Raw genomic sequence first — 18,636 nt, 5'->3', positions numbered from 1 at the left:
AAGAAAGGTACAATACTGAATCAATTCAATATAGATTCAACCATAAGCACCTCATCATGTGAATTAAAATAGCTCACTTGTAACACAATACTCCAGGAAACCAACAAACCAATGATGGAAAACACTTGAAACCTGAGGAACATCTGGAAAGGTATGGCTTGAATTTGGGATACAAACGACAGAAATACGGCTCGTTGACGACGACATATACAAAGGGTAGAACGATGAGGATGTGCACTACTAATTTTGTATGCTACTGTCCAGCATTAGGATAAAACTTCTTTGGTAGTCCTGAAGAACTCCAAAACTTTACAGGAAACAGTTTTAGGATTTATCAAGGTATAACCCATTATTGAGTGAAGTTATAAGACTAACAGGGTATCACAAGGCATCTACATTGATCTAAGTGTGGCGATAACTAAATGAATAACTAGCCGATTTAATTAACCTAACCCATTCTACATTCACATACATGAGAGCTACGTTTGCAGCACACAATATCTTCCATACAGTTTTTCAAGACCAATTCACATATTAGCGGCTGTAGATACTTTATGCTATCTTCACAAAACACGGCATAAAACGTATGTTTTTATAAACGTTTTAAGGTGTTTGCAAGATCTTGGAGACAAGTTGTGATCACCTCTTTGAAAAATATCAAGAACAGGAAAATTGCCTTGCAAAATTGATTGTTGAACTGTGATTGTAAAATGCTCACCATTTTTGTTAAGAATTTCAAAAATCTCAATAAGTTGTTTTAGCATGTATTCCTACGATTTCAGTAATGAAGTAGTTATTACTTGTAAAATGTTGAAAAATGAGAGCTTCAAAAGTGACCTTTTATAAGAAAACAATTATCGTACTTTAAAATACAACACATATAATGTAAAACAGAAACAATTGTTTTATAAAGTTATGGTGGCTTTGACGATAAGTGTTTTTATCATGTTCGTGAGAAATGGAAAGAAATGTACAATCAACTGTCACCTTAGCCGATTTCTAAAGTAATGTAGAATATGTAAAAGTTCTAAAGATTCCACACATTCGGATCAAAATTCTAATGTTTATATTTTTTTAGTCTTGTATCTTACTAAACCGCAAAACATAAACTTCATTTTTAAAACATAAGGGACGAAGCATTCATAAATTAGTTTTACACAAAATATTGCAATTTTTTGGGCCCAATACTGATTGATATTTAAAGAAAAAAGAGGCTGGGATGGGACCCACACTAATGACTTCCCATCCCGTCTGTCGATTTGTCTTTCTAAAAAAAGTTAGTAGGTTTTCGTGTTGTTAAATTATTCTTTAAAAAAATTACCAACAATATTTTGTATGTAAAGAAATAGTTTAGTTTGAAAATCTAGATTTTTTAAACAGATATTTAGTAGATAACAAATTGTTACCAATTTTAGTAGCATTTTTTAAATTTTTACAAATTGGATGGATGGGAATTAATTTGAGAACTATCAAGAAACGAACATCAATTTTTACTAAATGTGTGTAATATTTGAATGGATTTTATTTTTCAATGAAAAAACGGACTGTTAAATTTTTATAATAAAAAACTACTGAATATCGAAAACAATATTTTCCGTGAAATAAACAAATTTTGAAAACAATATTTTTAATTTTTGAAAAGATATTTGAGTCGGAATTCAATTTTTACCAACTTTTATTAATTTTTTTGTTTAGATTTTTATTTTTTATAAAAAAACACTGTCAATTTGATTTTTCTCACAAATTTTATCAGAAGGTTATTTTTCGTTGTACAAAATTGTTTTGGAGATGAAATCATTTTCTATTCGTTAAATTTTCGAGGTGAAAATTTTTCTTCTCAGTTTTTTGACCTATAAAAAACTGTTAATTGGATTTGGTTCCAAAAATTTTGGTATCACGTTACAATATATTATATAAAATTTAATTCAAGTCTGTAGCGTCATTGGTTCATGAGATATTTAGGGTTAACCAAAAAAAACTACCCACGCAATTTTCTTGAGAGCCTTTTCTCTGCATTTGTGTGCCTTATTATTTGTATAATAAACTTTATATGAAGTCGGTATCTCTTCTGGTTCTTGAGCTATGGACGACGAAAAAAACGTCGCGAACATACGGACGTACGGATGTACGAACGTACTTACACACACGGACATCTTTCCAAAAATCTTTTATTTCGACTCCCTGGAATTTGAAACGTCAAGAAATGTCAACATTTTCAATTCGACATACCGCACTAATTACAATAACTTTCTATGGGAAGTTAAAGACGTTGATTACTCATTAGTTTTTCAAAATTCATTGATAGTTAAGAACACCAGTTTGAGTAAATTAAGGTAAATACAAAATTGAAAATAACATTTTTTTTGTTTGCACAAAACATTTGAGATATTTCAAAAAATTTAGTATCGGCTTAAGGTACCATGAAAACGTTAATGAATAGAATTCGACTTCGTTCAAATAGCCATCGTTTGCAACGGTAGACTAATTGACTCTTCAAACGTTGTCGGCTTGTTGGTATGGAATTACGTAACGTAGCCCTCCCTAAGGAAATAGTCAAAAAGTGTTTAATCTCACAACCGATGCCGCTAATCAACAGTGGTATATTTCACCAAATTACAATTACAATTACAAATTTGTAATTGTAAACTACAATTACAAATTCGTAAACTGATTTTCTGTTTCACAAACTACAAAATTCAATTCAACAAATTTGTAAGAAAACATACACAAAATAGGGGAAATTGTAATTTCCAATTAAAAAAAAAATGACGTAACGACATTCTTAAACTGGCGACAATATTCTTATTGCAAATTACAAATTGTAATGAAATCTAGACATCATCTTTCTATTGTAAGAAATTTTCATAAACTGAACTAAATTGGCAAAAAAACATGGGAGCCACTTGTCGGCATGCAAACTGCATCAAATAGTTAGCATCAAATAAAATTCAAAGTTGTCAAGTCCCTATTGGAAAACCAATTTGTATTGTATTTTTCTTACTTTAGCGGGCGTTTTGTGGTTTAAAAAATAGTACGCCAAAAAATAGTGTCTCTTTAATAGCTAATTTTGAATTTCAAGCTTCAGAATTCACCCCCAACCTTTCTAAAATGTTTATACTAGATTCGTAGTAGAACTTTTCGAAAACTAAATATTTTTTGTCCATATGAATAGTACTAACACAAATTGTTTTTCATATACGTACACTTGCGATACAGACATATAAAAAACATTGATTTTCAAAATTATGAAACAACAAAACTCTTACTTGTTTCAAGAAAATAATAAATGAAAAAGTGCGTATACGCCCCAGTGAACCATTGTTGTATTACTGGTTTCCTTTGAAAAAAAGTGTTTCTATTTCACTAGACAATATTCCACCAATTCTTTTAAGAACTTGTGCTAATGAACTAGCTACATCACTTTGTATAATATATAGCTTTTCTTAAAGTGATAGTGAGTTCTTAGATAAATGGAAATACTCTATAATAACTCGCCTTCATAAATCAGGTACAAAAATTACAGATCAATTACAAAACTGCAGTTAATTCCTAAGGTTTTCGAAGACGTAGTAAAAATTGTGTAGGTATTTAAGTAACCTTATTCACAATAACATTTCAGTTTAACAACATGGTTTCTTAAAAGGTAGATCCACTTCTACAAATTTTACAATATTTTAAAATATTTGTCTATCACAGATGGAAATGCATTCTCAAGTCGACACTATTTACACTGATTTTTCAAAGGCTTTCGACCGCGTTTAACATAGTGTTCTCTTAAAAAACTAGAGATATTTGGATTTCACTCTCAGGTCCTAATGTGGATAAAGAGCTATTTAGTAGGTAGAAAACAGGTGGTAAAAATTGATAATGCATTGTCTAGGTAGCCTTAGTATGTAGAAAACAGGTGGTCAAAATTAAGAATGCCTTGTCTAAGGAAATTATAATTTTTTCGGGTGTTCCTCAAGGTAGCCACCTTGGACCACTTCTTTTTATCATTTTTATGAACGAATTACCATTAAATCTTATTTTTCTTAATGTCTTCTATTTGCTGATGATTTGAAAACATTCAGTTCTATAAATTCACTTAACTATGCAAAAAAATTTCAAATTGATTTAAATAATTTAATTAAATGATGTAATATCAATGGGATACATTTTAACAATAAGAAATGTAGCGTTGTGACATTTTCTAGAAATTACAGTCCATTATATTATAATTATAAACTTAAAAATGACATATTACAAAGACTTGATAGTCATAAGGATCTAGGCATAATCTTCGATTCTAAAATGAATTTCTCAAATCACCTACATCTCAAAGCAAACTTTAGGCTAGGGTTTGTTTTTCCAAATTTAAAAGATTTCGAAGACCCCTATACATTAAAAGCTCTTCATTCTAGTCTCGTCCGACCACATTTAGAATATTGTAGATACTGTTATATGGAGCCCCTTTACCGCGTCTAGCATTCGTCGTATGGAAAAAGTTCAAAAAAGGTTAACAAAGTTTGCCTTACGAAAACTATTTGGTTATTCAAATGTTCCATCTTATGAGACAAGGTGTATTTTAAGTGATCTAAAAGAGAGAAGAGAATTAAACTCAATACTTTATGCTTTTGATGTCTTGAATTTTAATATTGACTGTCCAGTTTTGTTATCTATGTTTTTTAGATTGTGACTGCGATTTTTTAAATGTTCCTTACCATGATACTAGCTATGCTAAGTATAATCCTATCACAAGAGGTTGTATGAATTTTAATGAATATGATTTTGCAATTGATTTTGATATTAATAGAAATGTTTTGAAACATAAATTAATAATTTGTTATAATGCTATAAGTAAGTTATGTATTTTATTTGTATGTTATGTATCATAATTATTAGTCTAAATGGAGTGTGTAACTTTTAAGACGAATAAATAAATAAATAAAAAAGAAAATATATTTTTATTTTTAAATTTATAATAATAAATACATGTATGTATTTACATTGAAGAAAAAAAACATTTATTTTTAACTCAATCAAACAATAAAAAGGTGAGTAGTTGTGACTTTTAGTATAGTCCACATAAAATTACTTTAATTATTTTTACTAAAAAATGAAAATTTGCTTACTTTAAGTTTATCTACAAAATCCAAAGAAACTTTTAGTAGACACAAAAATACAAAAAAAGGTATTTTAAAAATGTTCATCTTTAAATCTTCTTTTATAGATCAACGCCTCGGTTGTATATTTTTGGATCAGCAACCATTCTACTCCATTTAGGTAACTTACTGTTTCATTGTCGCTTATATGGACATACACCAATGAAGTGAATAGTGTTCTCGTTCACTCCCATATTGCATAAGGAGAACAGAAGATAATCTGACGTCTACCAATTATATTGCGTTTTATAAGGTTACACTTTCAAATAAGTATATGATTAGTTTCTATGAAATGCTAAATGGGGATCGGAGTTAAACCATTTTGTTCAGTTTTGCAACTATGTCATGACACATCGTAGCTTTTTTAAATCTTGGTTGAATATTGTTAACATAAATAACCTTATTTCAATGACTATCGTTTGTTAAAAATAAAAATCATTACAACTGTAATGTTTTTTTAAAAAATTAAAAATTAATGATTCCAATCAATCTGTGTGCATTTATATAATTCTTATGTTTTTTTTTCAAGTAAAATCTTTACAAGCAAATAATTTGGTAACAATCAGCTAAGTTTTAAATTTTACTTTCAATTGAAATGAAATTGAAATCGATTTAAAATTCACATTTATCGATTTTGATTTCATTTTTTTTTTTCGAAATTATTAATGTGCCTTTCATTTCGATTTTTGTCATTTTTAAGTGATTTGAATTTGACCAGATTAAATTGGTGTGACCTAAATTCGACAAGAGGAATTCTACTCTCTACTTTGTATTTAAGGGAAATGCAAAAGTATTTAAAACCATTTTCTCTTTACCAAAAACAACGTTCTTTTCTTTTAAGTCACATTCAGAAACTTTACTTCGATACCAGGGTCTTTGCCATTCGATATTCGGAAACTGCAAAAATAGCAAAATAACAAATGTGCATCAACACAACGCAAATATAAGAAATTATACAACTTATGACAATGAACAAAAATTGTTTATTGACTTAAGTGATTTCAAAAAGTAAGAAATCTTAGAAAAAAATACATTTTTTTCATTCATTTTCATTTTAAATCTAGTTAATACCTTGTTTACAATTAATAAAGAATAAATAATAGTTAATAGTTATGAGAATTATAACATATTCATATAAATTAATAAATAATTTTGAGTAGTTGTTATAGATATTGGTAAGTTATTGAATGACTTGGGAGCTGCGACAGTATAAAAATTAGAAAAATGAGTTTTATGAGCACTGCGAAATCCTACTTGGAATGTTACCACTTTGCTTGAAAAATTCTTTCAGTACTTTAAAAATGCAAAAGTCTTTCAAAGGTAGAATTCCCAAATCCTGGAATAAGGGCCAACTTTCAGTTAATCGATTTTAATTAGATGTTTTTGAAGAATCAACAAGGGTTTTAAAGCACTAGCATATGAACCACCCTACCTAGATAAACCATATTGTTAACGGTGATTTTTTAAGAGCTTGAGAACTTTTTAAAAAAAAAACGCATAAAATTTGCAAAATCTCATCGATTCTTTATTTGAAACATAACATTTACTTTTTGAAGATAATTTCATTTAAATGTTGACCGCGGCTGGGTCTTAGGTGGTCCATTCGGAAAGTCCAATTTTGGGTAACTTTTTCGAGCATTTCGGCCGGAATAGCCCGAATTTCTTCGGAAATGTTGTCTTCCAAAGCTGGAATAGTTGCTGGCTTATTTGTGTAGACTTTAGACTTGACGTAGCCCCACAAAAAATAGTCTAAAGGCGTCAAATCGCATGATCTTGGTGGCCAACTTACCGGTCCATTCCTTGAGATGAATTGTTCTCCGAAGTTTTCCCTCAAAATGGCCATAGAATCGCGAGCTGTGTGGCATGTAGCGCCATCTTGTTGAAACCACATGTCAACCAAGTTCAGTTCTTCCATTTTTGGCAACAAAAAGTTTGTTAGCATTGAACGATAGCGATCGCCATTCACCGTAACGTTGCGTCCAACAGCATCTTTGAAAAAATACGGTCCAATGATTCCACCAGCGTACAAACCACACCAAACAGTGCATTTTTCGGGATGCATGGGCAGTTCTTGAACGGCTTCTGGTTGCTCTTCACTCCAAATGCGGCAATTTTGCTTATTTACGTAGCCATTCAACCAGAAATGAGCCTCATCGCTGAACAAAATTTGTCGATAAAAAAGCGGATTTTCTGCCAACTTTTCTAGGGCCCATTCACTGAAAATTCGACGTTGAAAAACAGATCGTTCGGCTTCAGTTCTTGCATGAGCTGTATTTTATACGGTTTTACACCAAGATCTTTGCGTAAAATCTTCCATGTGGTCGAATAACACAAACCCAATTGCTGCGAATGGCGACGAATCGACATTTCACGGTCTTCAGCAACACTCTCAGAAACAGACGCAATATTCTCTTCTGTACGCACTGTACGCATTCGTGTGGTTGGTTTAATGTCCAATAAAGTAAACTGAGTGCGAAACTTGGTCACAATCGCATTAATTGTTTGCTCACTTGGTCGATTATGTAGACCATAAATCGGACGTAAAGCGCGAAACACATTTCGAACCGAACACTGATTTTCGTAATAAAATTCAATGATTTGCAAGCGTTGCTCGTTAGTAAGTCTATTCATGATGAAATGTCAAAGCATACTGAGCATCTTTCTGTTTTACACCATGTCTGAAATCCTGCGTGATCTGTCAAATACTAATGCATAAAAATCCTAACCTCAAAAAAATCACCCTTTATTATAGAGTGTGCAAGTCTGTAATAAATTGAAGTTAAAACTCTTTTTGACCATCAAATAATTTTTTATATTGAAAATATGATCTTTCCCGTTAGGATTAAAATCAATTGTTAATTTTTAGATATTTATTTCAATTTTGAAACAAGAATCGGAACAAGAACCTGCTGCTTGAAAATAAGGTATACCACAACTATGTAAGGGAAAGGTAAATTGTCTTCAATTCGACCCATGAAATATAAAATTGTAATTGCAAAGCTGATGACTAGAGGTTTTGAATGACATTATTTTAGTTTTTTCACCAAGTTCTTAGAATTTCGAGATCTTCTTTAATTTAAATGTTATAGTTTTGTTATGAGTTTGACTGGTAGGTAAACGATATATCATCTGCAAAAGCCGTAGCAAGGCCATTCAACTGCAACCTAAAGAGAAAGAGAGTTAATATAAACCAGACAAAACAAGGGGCCAGGTACGGAGCCCTTAGGTACTCCAGATTATATATATCGAGCTTCACTCATTACACCATTAATTACTACTTTTTGAATTCTTTCTTTAAAATATGACTTCAGCCATTGAAAAACAACTCCTTTAAATCCTGCATTATATAATTTACGTAGCAATAAATCGTGATCAACCATGTCAAAGGCTTTAGTCATATCAATAAAAAGAGCCATAGTCGGTTTATTATGATTCAAGTTACCATAGCTTAGTACCAACTAGAGTTGACTTTCAAGACAAAATTTAATTGATTGAATTCGCTAAAAAAAAAAAACACTTTTTATTTAAGAAAGAAGTAATTCTATTTTTCACTAATTTTTCGAAAATTTTTGAAATGGTCTCTTTCTGAGCGGATGGAAACAGCATTTATACAGCGTTTTCCTAAAAAGTTGAATCATCCTCCCCCTCTAACTATCGTCCAATAGAACTCACGCCCCCCTTCCCAAGGGCATTAAAACGATGATTAATTATCAGCTTAAGAAATGTCTTGAAGAACAGAAGCTTCTTTATGACCGGCAGTAGGGCTTTCGTAGCAATATGTCCACTGGTGATCTCATGGTTAATCTCACTGAACAGATCTTTACATCGTTTTGGAGAAAGTACGATTATTGCATTTGATATTTCAAAGGAATTTGATAGTGTTTGGCATCATGCTCTATGTTTGAAAATTCGTGCATTTGGTATTGATGAATCCCTTCTTCGTTGGGTTAGAAATTACCTTTCGGACCGTTCAATTCAAGTAGTATTAGACTGGTTCAAATCTGACATTCACAAAATAAATGCTGGTGTGCCCCAGGGCTTCGTTTTGTGTCCGAAGCTCTTCCTTTTCTCTTTTTTTCTTCTTTTTTTCTTCTCCTTTTGAACTTTTGTCTGAAACTTCTAACCCACTTAATTATTTCACGAATGACAGTACTTTCAGCTTTTCATATTCGTTTCTAGATTCACAGCCTTATCCATCGGATGTGGAACTTCAACGGCATCGTATGATAAGTTCATTAAATTCCGATCTCGACAGCATAGTACAATGGGGAATCAAAAACCGTGTAGAATTGAATGCTCCGAAAACTTAGTGCTGTCTCCTGTCGTTAAAGCGTAGCACATCCCCGATGCCGTTTTCCATCAGCGGCACTTGCATTCAGGAAACTAATCAACTTTCAGTACTCGGTATGTGTATCACAGCTCCACCTCTTATGGAATGATCATATAATTGATATTGCCAAAAATGCTGCTAAGGGCTTAGGATTTCTCCGACTGTGCGAGAAATTTGTCCCCCCTTCTGATCTGGCTGTAATTTACAAAGCATTCATAAGTCCAAAACTTGAATATAACTCGCATATTTGGACAGGTGACCCTAAAACAAGTTTAAGTATTTTGGACAGGACCCAAAAAAAAGCCTCGAAAATAATAGGCGATGGAACTATAACCAAAACAATTACGTCACTTGAACACAGCCGCAATGTTTCATGCCTATCGTTTTTCTACCAATATTTTTATAAACAGTGTTCTGTCGAATTAGCGAGTTGCATTCCCCCCTCAAACAATTCAGCCGTAATACTCGTAATTCTAGAAATGCACATCAGTTTAACCTTGAGCTCCATTTCGGAAGTACTGGCGAGTATAGAGATCTTTTTTTTAACCGCACATCGAGAATGTGGAATGCTTTACACAGCTCTGTTTTTCCCTATCATTTTGATATTCAAAACTTTATCTCCTCTTCAATTCTTCCCTATTTTCCTAAAGCTCGCACTGTGTTAAGGGTATTAATAAGCCCTTGAGTACTGTTTAAAAAAAAAGAGAAAAAGATTTGTAGTCAGACATATTCACTTCCGTAGGAAAACAACCTTGTTCAACACTTAAGTTAAATATACAACTTAGCACATCTGAGACATATAAAGCAATATTTTTGAGTATTTTTGAAGCACAAGAGTTTTTGTTTTCCACCGATAAAATAATTTTGTAAGTTTGAAAAGAGAAAATAGCATCGAAAGCAAAGCTGTTAGGTTGTAAATTATCGGAATCTAAACTGCGTTGGTCAGGACAGTTGCAATCAACATACAAATCAAAAGACGGCTTCAATTTTTAAGAAATTTCAGAGATTTTCATAAGTATTCGAACTTATGAAATCGATTGAATATAAGAACCCTTAAAATAATTTCACTCGATTTTTAATTTATATTTCGATTTCATTTGATTTTGGAAACCTAGCTGAATATCTTTATTATTATGTTGTCAATTTAGTTTGAAATGTCATATCCAGCAGACGAACGGCAGAATTGTCAAGTCCGTATTATAAATAAAAAGTATTGTTATAAATAAAGAATGTATCTACAAATAAAACTTAAATAAAAACAAAAGCTAACAAATCGGCCATTCTTCAGTTCCTGTAAGCTTATGTAACCCAAAAATAAGTTTAAGTCATACGAGCATGCAAATGCCCAAAAAACACTCATAGCTTAGCTGAAAAAATAATGTTTTCCTACTTAGAACTGCAATATCAAGTTCGAAAATAATATGAATGAAACATCAAAATCTACTTAGTCAAGTCACTATATTTTTAGAATTGTCTTCCATCAACTGACCTGATAGTATTTTCGGATTCATATTTAAATAATGTACTATACGATTTTTATTGTTAATAAAATGACACCTTCTAAGCTTTTTATTGATATTCTCAGAAGTCTCGTTAACTACGCATTATATACTCCATTTTATTATTTGTAATTGAAATTCTTATCTATCTTTATGTGAAACCCCTTTTTCTCACCTTCTCGAAACGAGCTTATTGTCCCTGCATTATGGGACACTAACAACAGGTGTACTATAACTTTATGAGCCCCTCAATTTTAATATTGTGAATACATTTTTACCGCATGTAATATAATTAAGTAGTTTTTCCAAACTATAAAACTAAATTAATGTAACCCGTTATGGACATTCCAAACAAACAAAAACCTCCCACTCTTGGAGATGTAGATGCTGTCAACATTCTTCCACTACCACACCACCGCACGCAAGGTCCACACTTTTGCTAGACCATTTCTATGCGCTACTCCATTCCCCTAATCCTCCTTAATTTATCGTTAATTTCAGACATACGCCTTGGGTGGTGGTTAAGATATTCGCCATCGTCCGCGTCGTCGTCGTCTTCAAAAATAACAACAACAAAAAAAGTAATAACCTTAAGTAGTATAATTACACTCTGAGATTAATTTGTATCTTTTTATATGGGATTACAACGAGTATTATAGAAGTGTACCTACTCCACTTTGAATAATTCCCCTCTCTCCGACAATCTTATCTCCTCAATCATTTTTTATTACTTGTTTTTATGAATCTTTTCGGACTTTATGAAAAGATTAAAATAAATAACCTTGATCTTGTGTCTATTATTCAATAATATAAAAATGAATAAATAAAAACAAATGCATTTATTTGATTAATTTTGGATTAATTTAATTCCCTCCCCTTGGCGGCCAAATAGTGGCGGCGTCATCATCATCATCATCACAGTCAGCGGCTTCTATTGTTAATTCAGCTAAGCCAGTGCTTAGCACTTCAACAACCGTTCTTCTACCGCCACCACAACTTATATGACATAGGTTAGGTATACAACAATAGTTTGAGAGGAACTATCAAATCAAACAACAACAAAAGAAGAAGAAGAAAATGATGAAGTTGAAGATGAATATGAAGAAATCCATTCGGATTTTTCGCTTATAAATTAGAAGATTCACTCAATTGGAGCCATCAGTCGTTGTTCTACCTTCGGGCTGTTGAATAACACTTTAACTCGCACGCATACTCAAAAACATGGAATTGGTTCGTAACGTCTTCACGCTCGACGCGTCAGATATTGGATATATTTTTTTCATCTCAAAACTTGTCTATACCTTAATAGAAACTCATCTTTACCTTGACTTTTATTGGATTATCGACGGCTGGAAAGCTTTCGAACAACTACCTACCTCCTCCGCACAGTGCTGCCACGGCCGGAGGATATGGCGGTTTCTTGCAGAGTCCTAATCGACCATCAAATCATTATATCCCACCTCAAGCTGCATCCGCAAAGCAACAGAATCTCCACTATCACGGAGTAAGTGGTGGAGCCTTTGCTGGCAAGTCTCCTCACAGGCCTTCGCAGCCACAATCACAATCTGGCAGCTATGGGGCGTCTTCATCGCCATCATCCTTCAGACAGCCTCAGGCTGAACCAATTGCAATTTTACGTTCCGAAAACGTCAATAACGGAGACGGTTCTTACAATTTCGCGTAAGTCGACTCGATTCAATTCAGAAGTGCCAACAAACTCACTTTAAACATACCCATCACTTCAATTTTAGTTTCGAAACAGCAAACGGAATCCGCCGCCAAGAGGAAGGCCACTTAAGAAACCCGAATTCGGCAAATCCAGAACAGGTTGTCAAGGGCTCCTACTCTTACACCGGTGACGATGGCAAACTATACACAGTCCACTACACCGCCGACGCCGGTGGTTTCCAGGTTCAAGGAGATCATCTGCCCACACCTCCACCAGTGCCTTATGAGATCAAACAGTCTGGACAGCTTTTCTTTTCTCCAAAAAGGTGAACAACTCTCTAAATTGTGTTTCCCATTTCAGGTCGCTCGCTCTACACCACAAAACAGCACAACTCAATCAACAACACTCGGCGTCATCATCCTCGTCTGGTTATGCTCCATCATCAGGACCTGGAGCTGGAGCTCTCTCCAGTCAATACCTACCGCCGCAGCAGCATCAACAAGGATACTCATACAACCAACCAGGTGGCAGGAAATACAAATGAAACTCTGTGTAGCGAACTAATAAAAGAAATTTAATGAAATAATCTCCTTTTTCGTTTATACCTTCTCGATTATATTCAAATCCTTTTCTCCATATATCGCCCTTACCTCTCCATTGGCTTGTTTATCGAAGACGGAGGATAAAGTTCTGGAGATTTAGGATCTCAAACCACTATCCTGCTGGTAGGCAGCAGCGTCGTCGTCATCGTTCCATATCAAAAGTCAAAGCTGGGTTGGTTTGGAAGTTGGTTGCAAGTTTATAAAACTTTATTTATGTCGCTTTTGTTTTGGGATTTGACGTTTGCTTTCTTGTACCTATGCACCACGCCTGCAAATTTTTTAATACCCCCGATTTAATAAACAAAACGGTTAATGTTTGTTTAGTCACACAATGGAAAGAGGAGGGGAACTCGCTTGGGCTGTCAAATTGGGCGGGATTTAAGAAAGGTTTACTTTGTTGTACACAAAGTTGACTTTGACAAAAAGACAACAACTGATGAAATCATTATGTTGGAAGTTCTATGATTTTGCGACTCAATTTTGTTCCTTTTTTTGATGAAGTTCATGTTGTGGCTTAGGAATGAGTTTTTGGGGACGGTATGACGAAGACAAAGAGCAACTCTCAGAGTCAAAGAGTTACATACGGTGGAGTTTACTAAAATTGGTGTATGACAGATATTTGTTTTAAAAACTTTTCATCTCATCGAAGAATCGAAGAAAAAGCTTTTTAAATTTTAAATAATTCACATTAACCCTTTTATAGCAACGACGACGATGAAGAGGACGACGACGTTTCAATAAATGCTAATTTAATCAGTTCATTGAACCTTTTCATTTTTTACTATGTAGCTTTTCAATGAGTTACGATTGAAGTAACAATTCTAAGGAAAAACTAAAAAGAGGTAGGGAAATTGTATACGGCTAGTTTGCGCTTATAAAAACTTTACTTCTTCAATAAATTATTCAAATTTTAAATGAAATTATATAAGATCTGAAATGAAACTTAGTTTAATGGAATTTCGGGTAAAATATCAAAAAGCACCAGTTAAAGAAAACTAAATCTATCAAGCGTCATAATTAATATTCACCATTTCATCATGGGATATCTCGACAGCCAAATACAAAATTAAACTTATAAAAAGTCAGTTTTATTTGTGGAAAGAGTCTTACTTGTTTTAATAATCAATTGATGAATTTTGCTGTTTAAAGTCTGACCTTTTATTTGAAATAGATTCTAATAAATTAGCTATTCCTCCTCTTAGGGAACAAAATAATGTTTATTTTATGCAGGAAGAAAAGGCAAATATCTTCGATCAAACTTTCAACCGCAATCATACAGTGTCCGCTCTTTTAAGTGATAACGTAATCGAAAATATTGATAGCGAAAAACTCTTAGAGTTCGAAGATTCTATAATTTTTCAACCCAGTACACTTATTCCTAACAACAGTTTAGTAAAAGGCTTCTTTAAAGAACTGAAAATAAAGAAATCTCCGGGAGCTAAACGAATTAGCAACCAATTATTAAAAACACTGCCTAAAAAAGGTATAACTTTTATATTCAATGTTTGATCAAACACTGTTATTTTCCTGAACAATGGAAAGTATCCAAGGTTATACCTAATGCCAAGGCTGGAAAACCTAAAATATAGCCTATCAGGTTATAGCCCTATAAGACTTCTAAGCAATATTAATAAACTTTTTGAAAAGGTGTTAAAGAACCGACTCCTGCAGGTCACTCCATATTAAAAAATATGTCAAAAACAATCTTGTTTTAAAAAAAATCGACGGCTATAGTTTTGTTCGAAATAAAAAAAAGCTTTGACACTGTTTGGCACGATGCATGGAGTCATCTCAAAGCAAATTTTGTTGAATTTTCCACGATATTTTATCTAATTATAAGGAATTTTTTGATAAACCGAAAGTTTTTTGCTAGTACTAGACTTGCGAAATATTCTTTATTTGATATTTTATTTAGGGTTCCTCAAGGATCTGTTTTGGGTCCCATTCTTTTTATCGTTTTCTTATCCGATTTTCCTAGGCTTGAAAATACTGAAATTGCCATGTTCGCGGACTACACTCCATCAAGTTTTTTTTGCTCAAGACGCACTGCTTAACTACTTACAGAGTTCCCTTGATAAACTTTTTAGTTACTTAAATAAGTGGAAAATTAAGGTTAATGCCGAAAATGTCAGAATATTTGGTTCACACGACGCAAAAAACATTGTTTTCTCCCACAAAAAACACTCAATATTAATGTGACAAATATCGTGTGGTCTGAAAATTGTAAATATCTTGGCATAATAAAGGGTGTCCCAAAATTAACGCAAGATTTGAATTTGCCGCCATTTGTGCAGTGAAGGGTTGGCAAGCCTGAAAAAGAAGCAATTTGACAGCTAACAGTATAGGGTTATTAAAAATGGAGCGTTACACGATAGAACAACGTGTCTTCATTATTAAAGAATATTTCAAAAATAGTGAAAGCTTGGCGGCTGCAGTTCGAAAATTTTATACAAAATATGGTCCGAATAGTGTTTTAACTTCGTCAACTGTGAAGAGATTAATTGAAAAATTCATGGAGACTGGATCAGTTGGAGACGCCAAACACACTGGTCGTCCAAAAATAAGCCGTTCAAATGTGAATGTCGAAGCAGTGCGTGAGAGTGTTGCTGACAATCCAGGAACCTCAATTCGACGTCGCGTCGTGGACAAGAATTGCAAATTTCAAGAACCTCTCTACAGCGTATACTCGCCAAAGATCTGTGTCTTCATGCTTACAAAATTCAATTAGCACAACAATTGAAGCCTAATGACCATGGAGAGAGAAGAGAGTTCGTTGAATGGATTATTGAACATCAACAAATGGACCCTGATTTTTCGAGTTAAATCATCCTAAGCGATGAAGCACATTTTCATCTTGATGGCTTTGTCAATCGCCAAAATTGCCGCATTTGGGGTTCGGAGAACCCACATGTGATTGTCGAAAAACAAATGCATCCACAACACGTGACTGTATGGTGTGGATTTTGGGCTGGAGGCATAATTGGGCCATATTTTTTTGAAAATGATGCTGGTCAAGCAGTGACTGTTACTGGTGCTCGATATCGCGACATGATTACACAGTTCTTTCTGCCAAAATTAGATGATATTGATGTGTCCAATATGTGGTTTCAACAAGACGGTGCCACATGTCATACAGCCCGTGAAACAATTCAATTACTGTATGAGACATTTCCAGGTCGTGTACTCTTTCGTTTCGGTGATCAAAATTTAAAATGATTAAAATGATTTAACACCATTAGACTTCTTTTTATGAGGTTATTTGAAATCACAAGTCTATGTCAACAAGCCCACAACCATCCGTGCATTAAAGGAGGAGATTGAACGCTGCATCAACGAAAATCAGCCACATTTATGCAGAATGGTCATGGAAAATTTCAACAAAAGAGTGCGCATGTGCATGCAAAGCCGTGGAGGCCATTTGTCCGATGTGTTATTCCATACACAACCCTATTTTATGTACTTTACAAGTCAATAAAAATATAACTATCAAAAGATTCAAATCTTGCGTTAATTTTGGGACACCCTTTACTTGATAAAAAACTGAGTTTTCAAGGGCACGTATCAAACTCAATCCATAAAACGAATTTATTCTGTATATCCGTTTATCAGTAGGAAGTCTCGTCTGAGCATACATAATAAAATATTACCTTATAAAAGCATATTTCAGCCAGTCCTCACTTATGGAGCACCAGTGTGGTACGATTGTGCTGTGACTCACAAAGTCCTTAAACTAATACAAATAGTGGACAATAGTGCAATTATTTGAAAAAAAAAAATTGGTGCTTTGACATGTTCAATTACGATCGTAAGAAGTCGGACAATTTCCCTATAGAAAACTAACAAACGATTGGCTGAAAATTTGTAGCAGATGAAATTGTTACATAGTTGATAGAAAATTGGTTAAAATTTTTTGTGAAAAAACTGCCCATATAAGAAGACCTTCTAATCCAATCTTCTTACAATCCACATTGTAAACAAAATAATCACATAGAATGAAACAAAAAATTGTAACCCTCCCGATTTAGTTAATTTTTTCCCATTTTTACTTTAAATTATCAGAAATGTCAAATTTGGGGCTTTAAAAATCCAAGAACGATCGTTGAAATGCCTCAATAACTCCATGAGAAGAACAGAATCTTTCGTACGATCACGTAAATAAAAACCTAAATCAATTTCTTACATTTTAAGACAATTAGAAAAATACATGAGGGATGTGTTTTAACATGTTTGCTTCTTGACCTTTATTTCCGATTTAATTTGATCAAAACTTTATAAATACGAAAACTATCAGTTGCAATATTTTTATTTACCGACTAAATGTGTATTGCCGGTTGTGAAATCTGAAAGTTACTTTGAGCAAATCCAAGGTGATGATATTCCGGAATGGTTCTGGTAGAACAGTTAGGAATGAGAAATTGCACTACGGCAGAGAACCAATCGAGATTGTTAAAGCCTTCAAATATCTAGTATTTACCATAACCAGCAATCTTAATAAAAAACACACCTTAAGGAAAAGCTAAAAAAAAGCTGATTAAATCTCCGCAACATGGAAGAAATACTTCTCAAACCAGTCAATATCACATAGTGTTAAATATAAGGTCTTTGCTGCAGTGGCGCATTCTATTATGATGTATGCAGTACAGGTATGGGGAGGGAAGAAGTTTGAAACGGTCGAAAAACTTCAGAGGTTCTTCATTAAAAGATGCTTTCGTTTACCTAAGAACACCCCAAACTATATGATCTCAATTGAGACAGGATTACCACCGCTCTTCATCAAAACTACTATTAAATGTCATGTTGATAATATCAAAAAAGTGTTTAATATGCCAGATGAAAGACTCCTAAAAATTCTGGCATTGAAAACAATTGAGAAGAAAAATCTGTGGTATAAGCAGCTAGAAGACCATGCCTACTGTAGAACGGACTTCGACGACCTCCGGAATCGTAATATTGCAAATATAGATGAAAAACTGAGAGTCGCTATTAATGAAATCATTATGATAGTGACATTTTTGATATTTAAAAGTGATTACCGCCCAAAAACAGATTCAAGTCAATTCAACTCGATTGAATCATCTTCAATAAGCATTGTCCAAATATTGGCTGCCAAGGTGAAATTTTCAAGTGGTTTCAATAATATGTATATCGAAACAAAAGTATTTGAAAAAAAAAAATGGTGCTTTTGCAAGTTCAATAACGATCGTAAAAAGTGGGTCAATTTTCCAATAAAAAACTAGCGGGCCATTGGATGCAAATTTTTGTCAGATTAAATTGTTATATAGCTCATATAAAATTGGTTAAAATTGTTTGCGAAAAATCTGCCCATATTGGAAGACCTTTCAATCCAATCTACTTACAATCCACAATGTAAAAAATATCAAACAGGAAGAAGCAG

At 33.3% G+C, this 18,636-nt stretch overlaps 3 protein-coding genes across 5 annotated transcripts in view; 1 reads left to right on the top strand and 2 right to left on the bottom strand.

The window, feature by feature from the left end:
• Positions 1–18,636, bottom strand: part of LOC129943148 (gamma-aminobutyric acid receptor-associated protein) — a 351,335-nt gene that overhangs the window by 154,480 nt on the left and 178,219 nt on the right. Inside the window, exon 1 of one of the 2 annotated variants that reach the window (XM_056052401.1) lies at positions 8,171–8,183. The exons of the other annotated variant lie outside the window; for it this stretch is intronic. The gene's annotated coding sequence lies outside the window, so the exon portion shown is untranslated. Of the gene's footprint in view, positions 1–8,170; positions 8,184–18,636 lie in introns of those variants that run through there. 2 annotated transcript variants of the gene reach the window in all.
• Positions 1–18,636, bottom strand: part of LOC129943135 (uncharacterized) — a 237,162-nt gene that overhangs the window by 118,223 nt on the left and 100,303 nt on the right. The gene's annotated exons all lie outside the window — the stretch shown is intronic.
• On the top strand, positions 12,095–13,225 carry LOC129943145 (pupal cuticle protein 20-like). The gene is made up of 4 exons (XM_056052398.1): positions 12,095–12,200; positions 12,280–12,650; positions 12,722–12,934; positions 13,000–13,225. The coding sequence occupies exons 1-4, from the start codon at positions 12,192–12,194 to the stop codon at positions 13,181–13,183; spliced, it is 777 nt and encodes a 258-aa protein (XP_055908373.1). The 5' UTR covers positions 12,095–12,191; the 3' UTR covers positions 13,184–13,225.

This window comes from Eupeodes corollae, chromosome 1 (genome assembly GCF_945859685.1).
Source record: "Eupeodes corollae chromosome 1, idEupCoro1.1, whole genome shotgun sequence".
In the NCBI taxonomy this organism is placed as follows: domain Eukaryota; kingdom Metazoa; phylum Arthropoda; class Insecta; order Diptera; family Syrphidae; genus Eupeodes; species Eupeodes corollae.
This window is presented reverse-complemented; position numbering and strand designations above follow the sequence as displayed.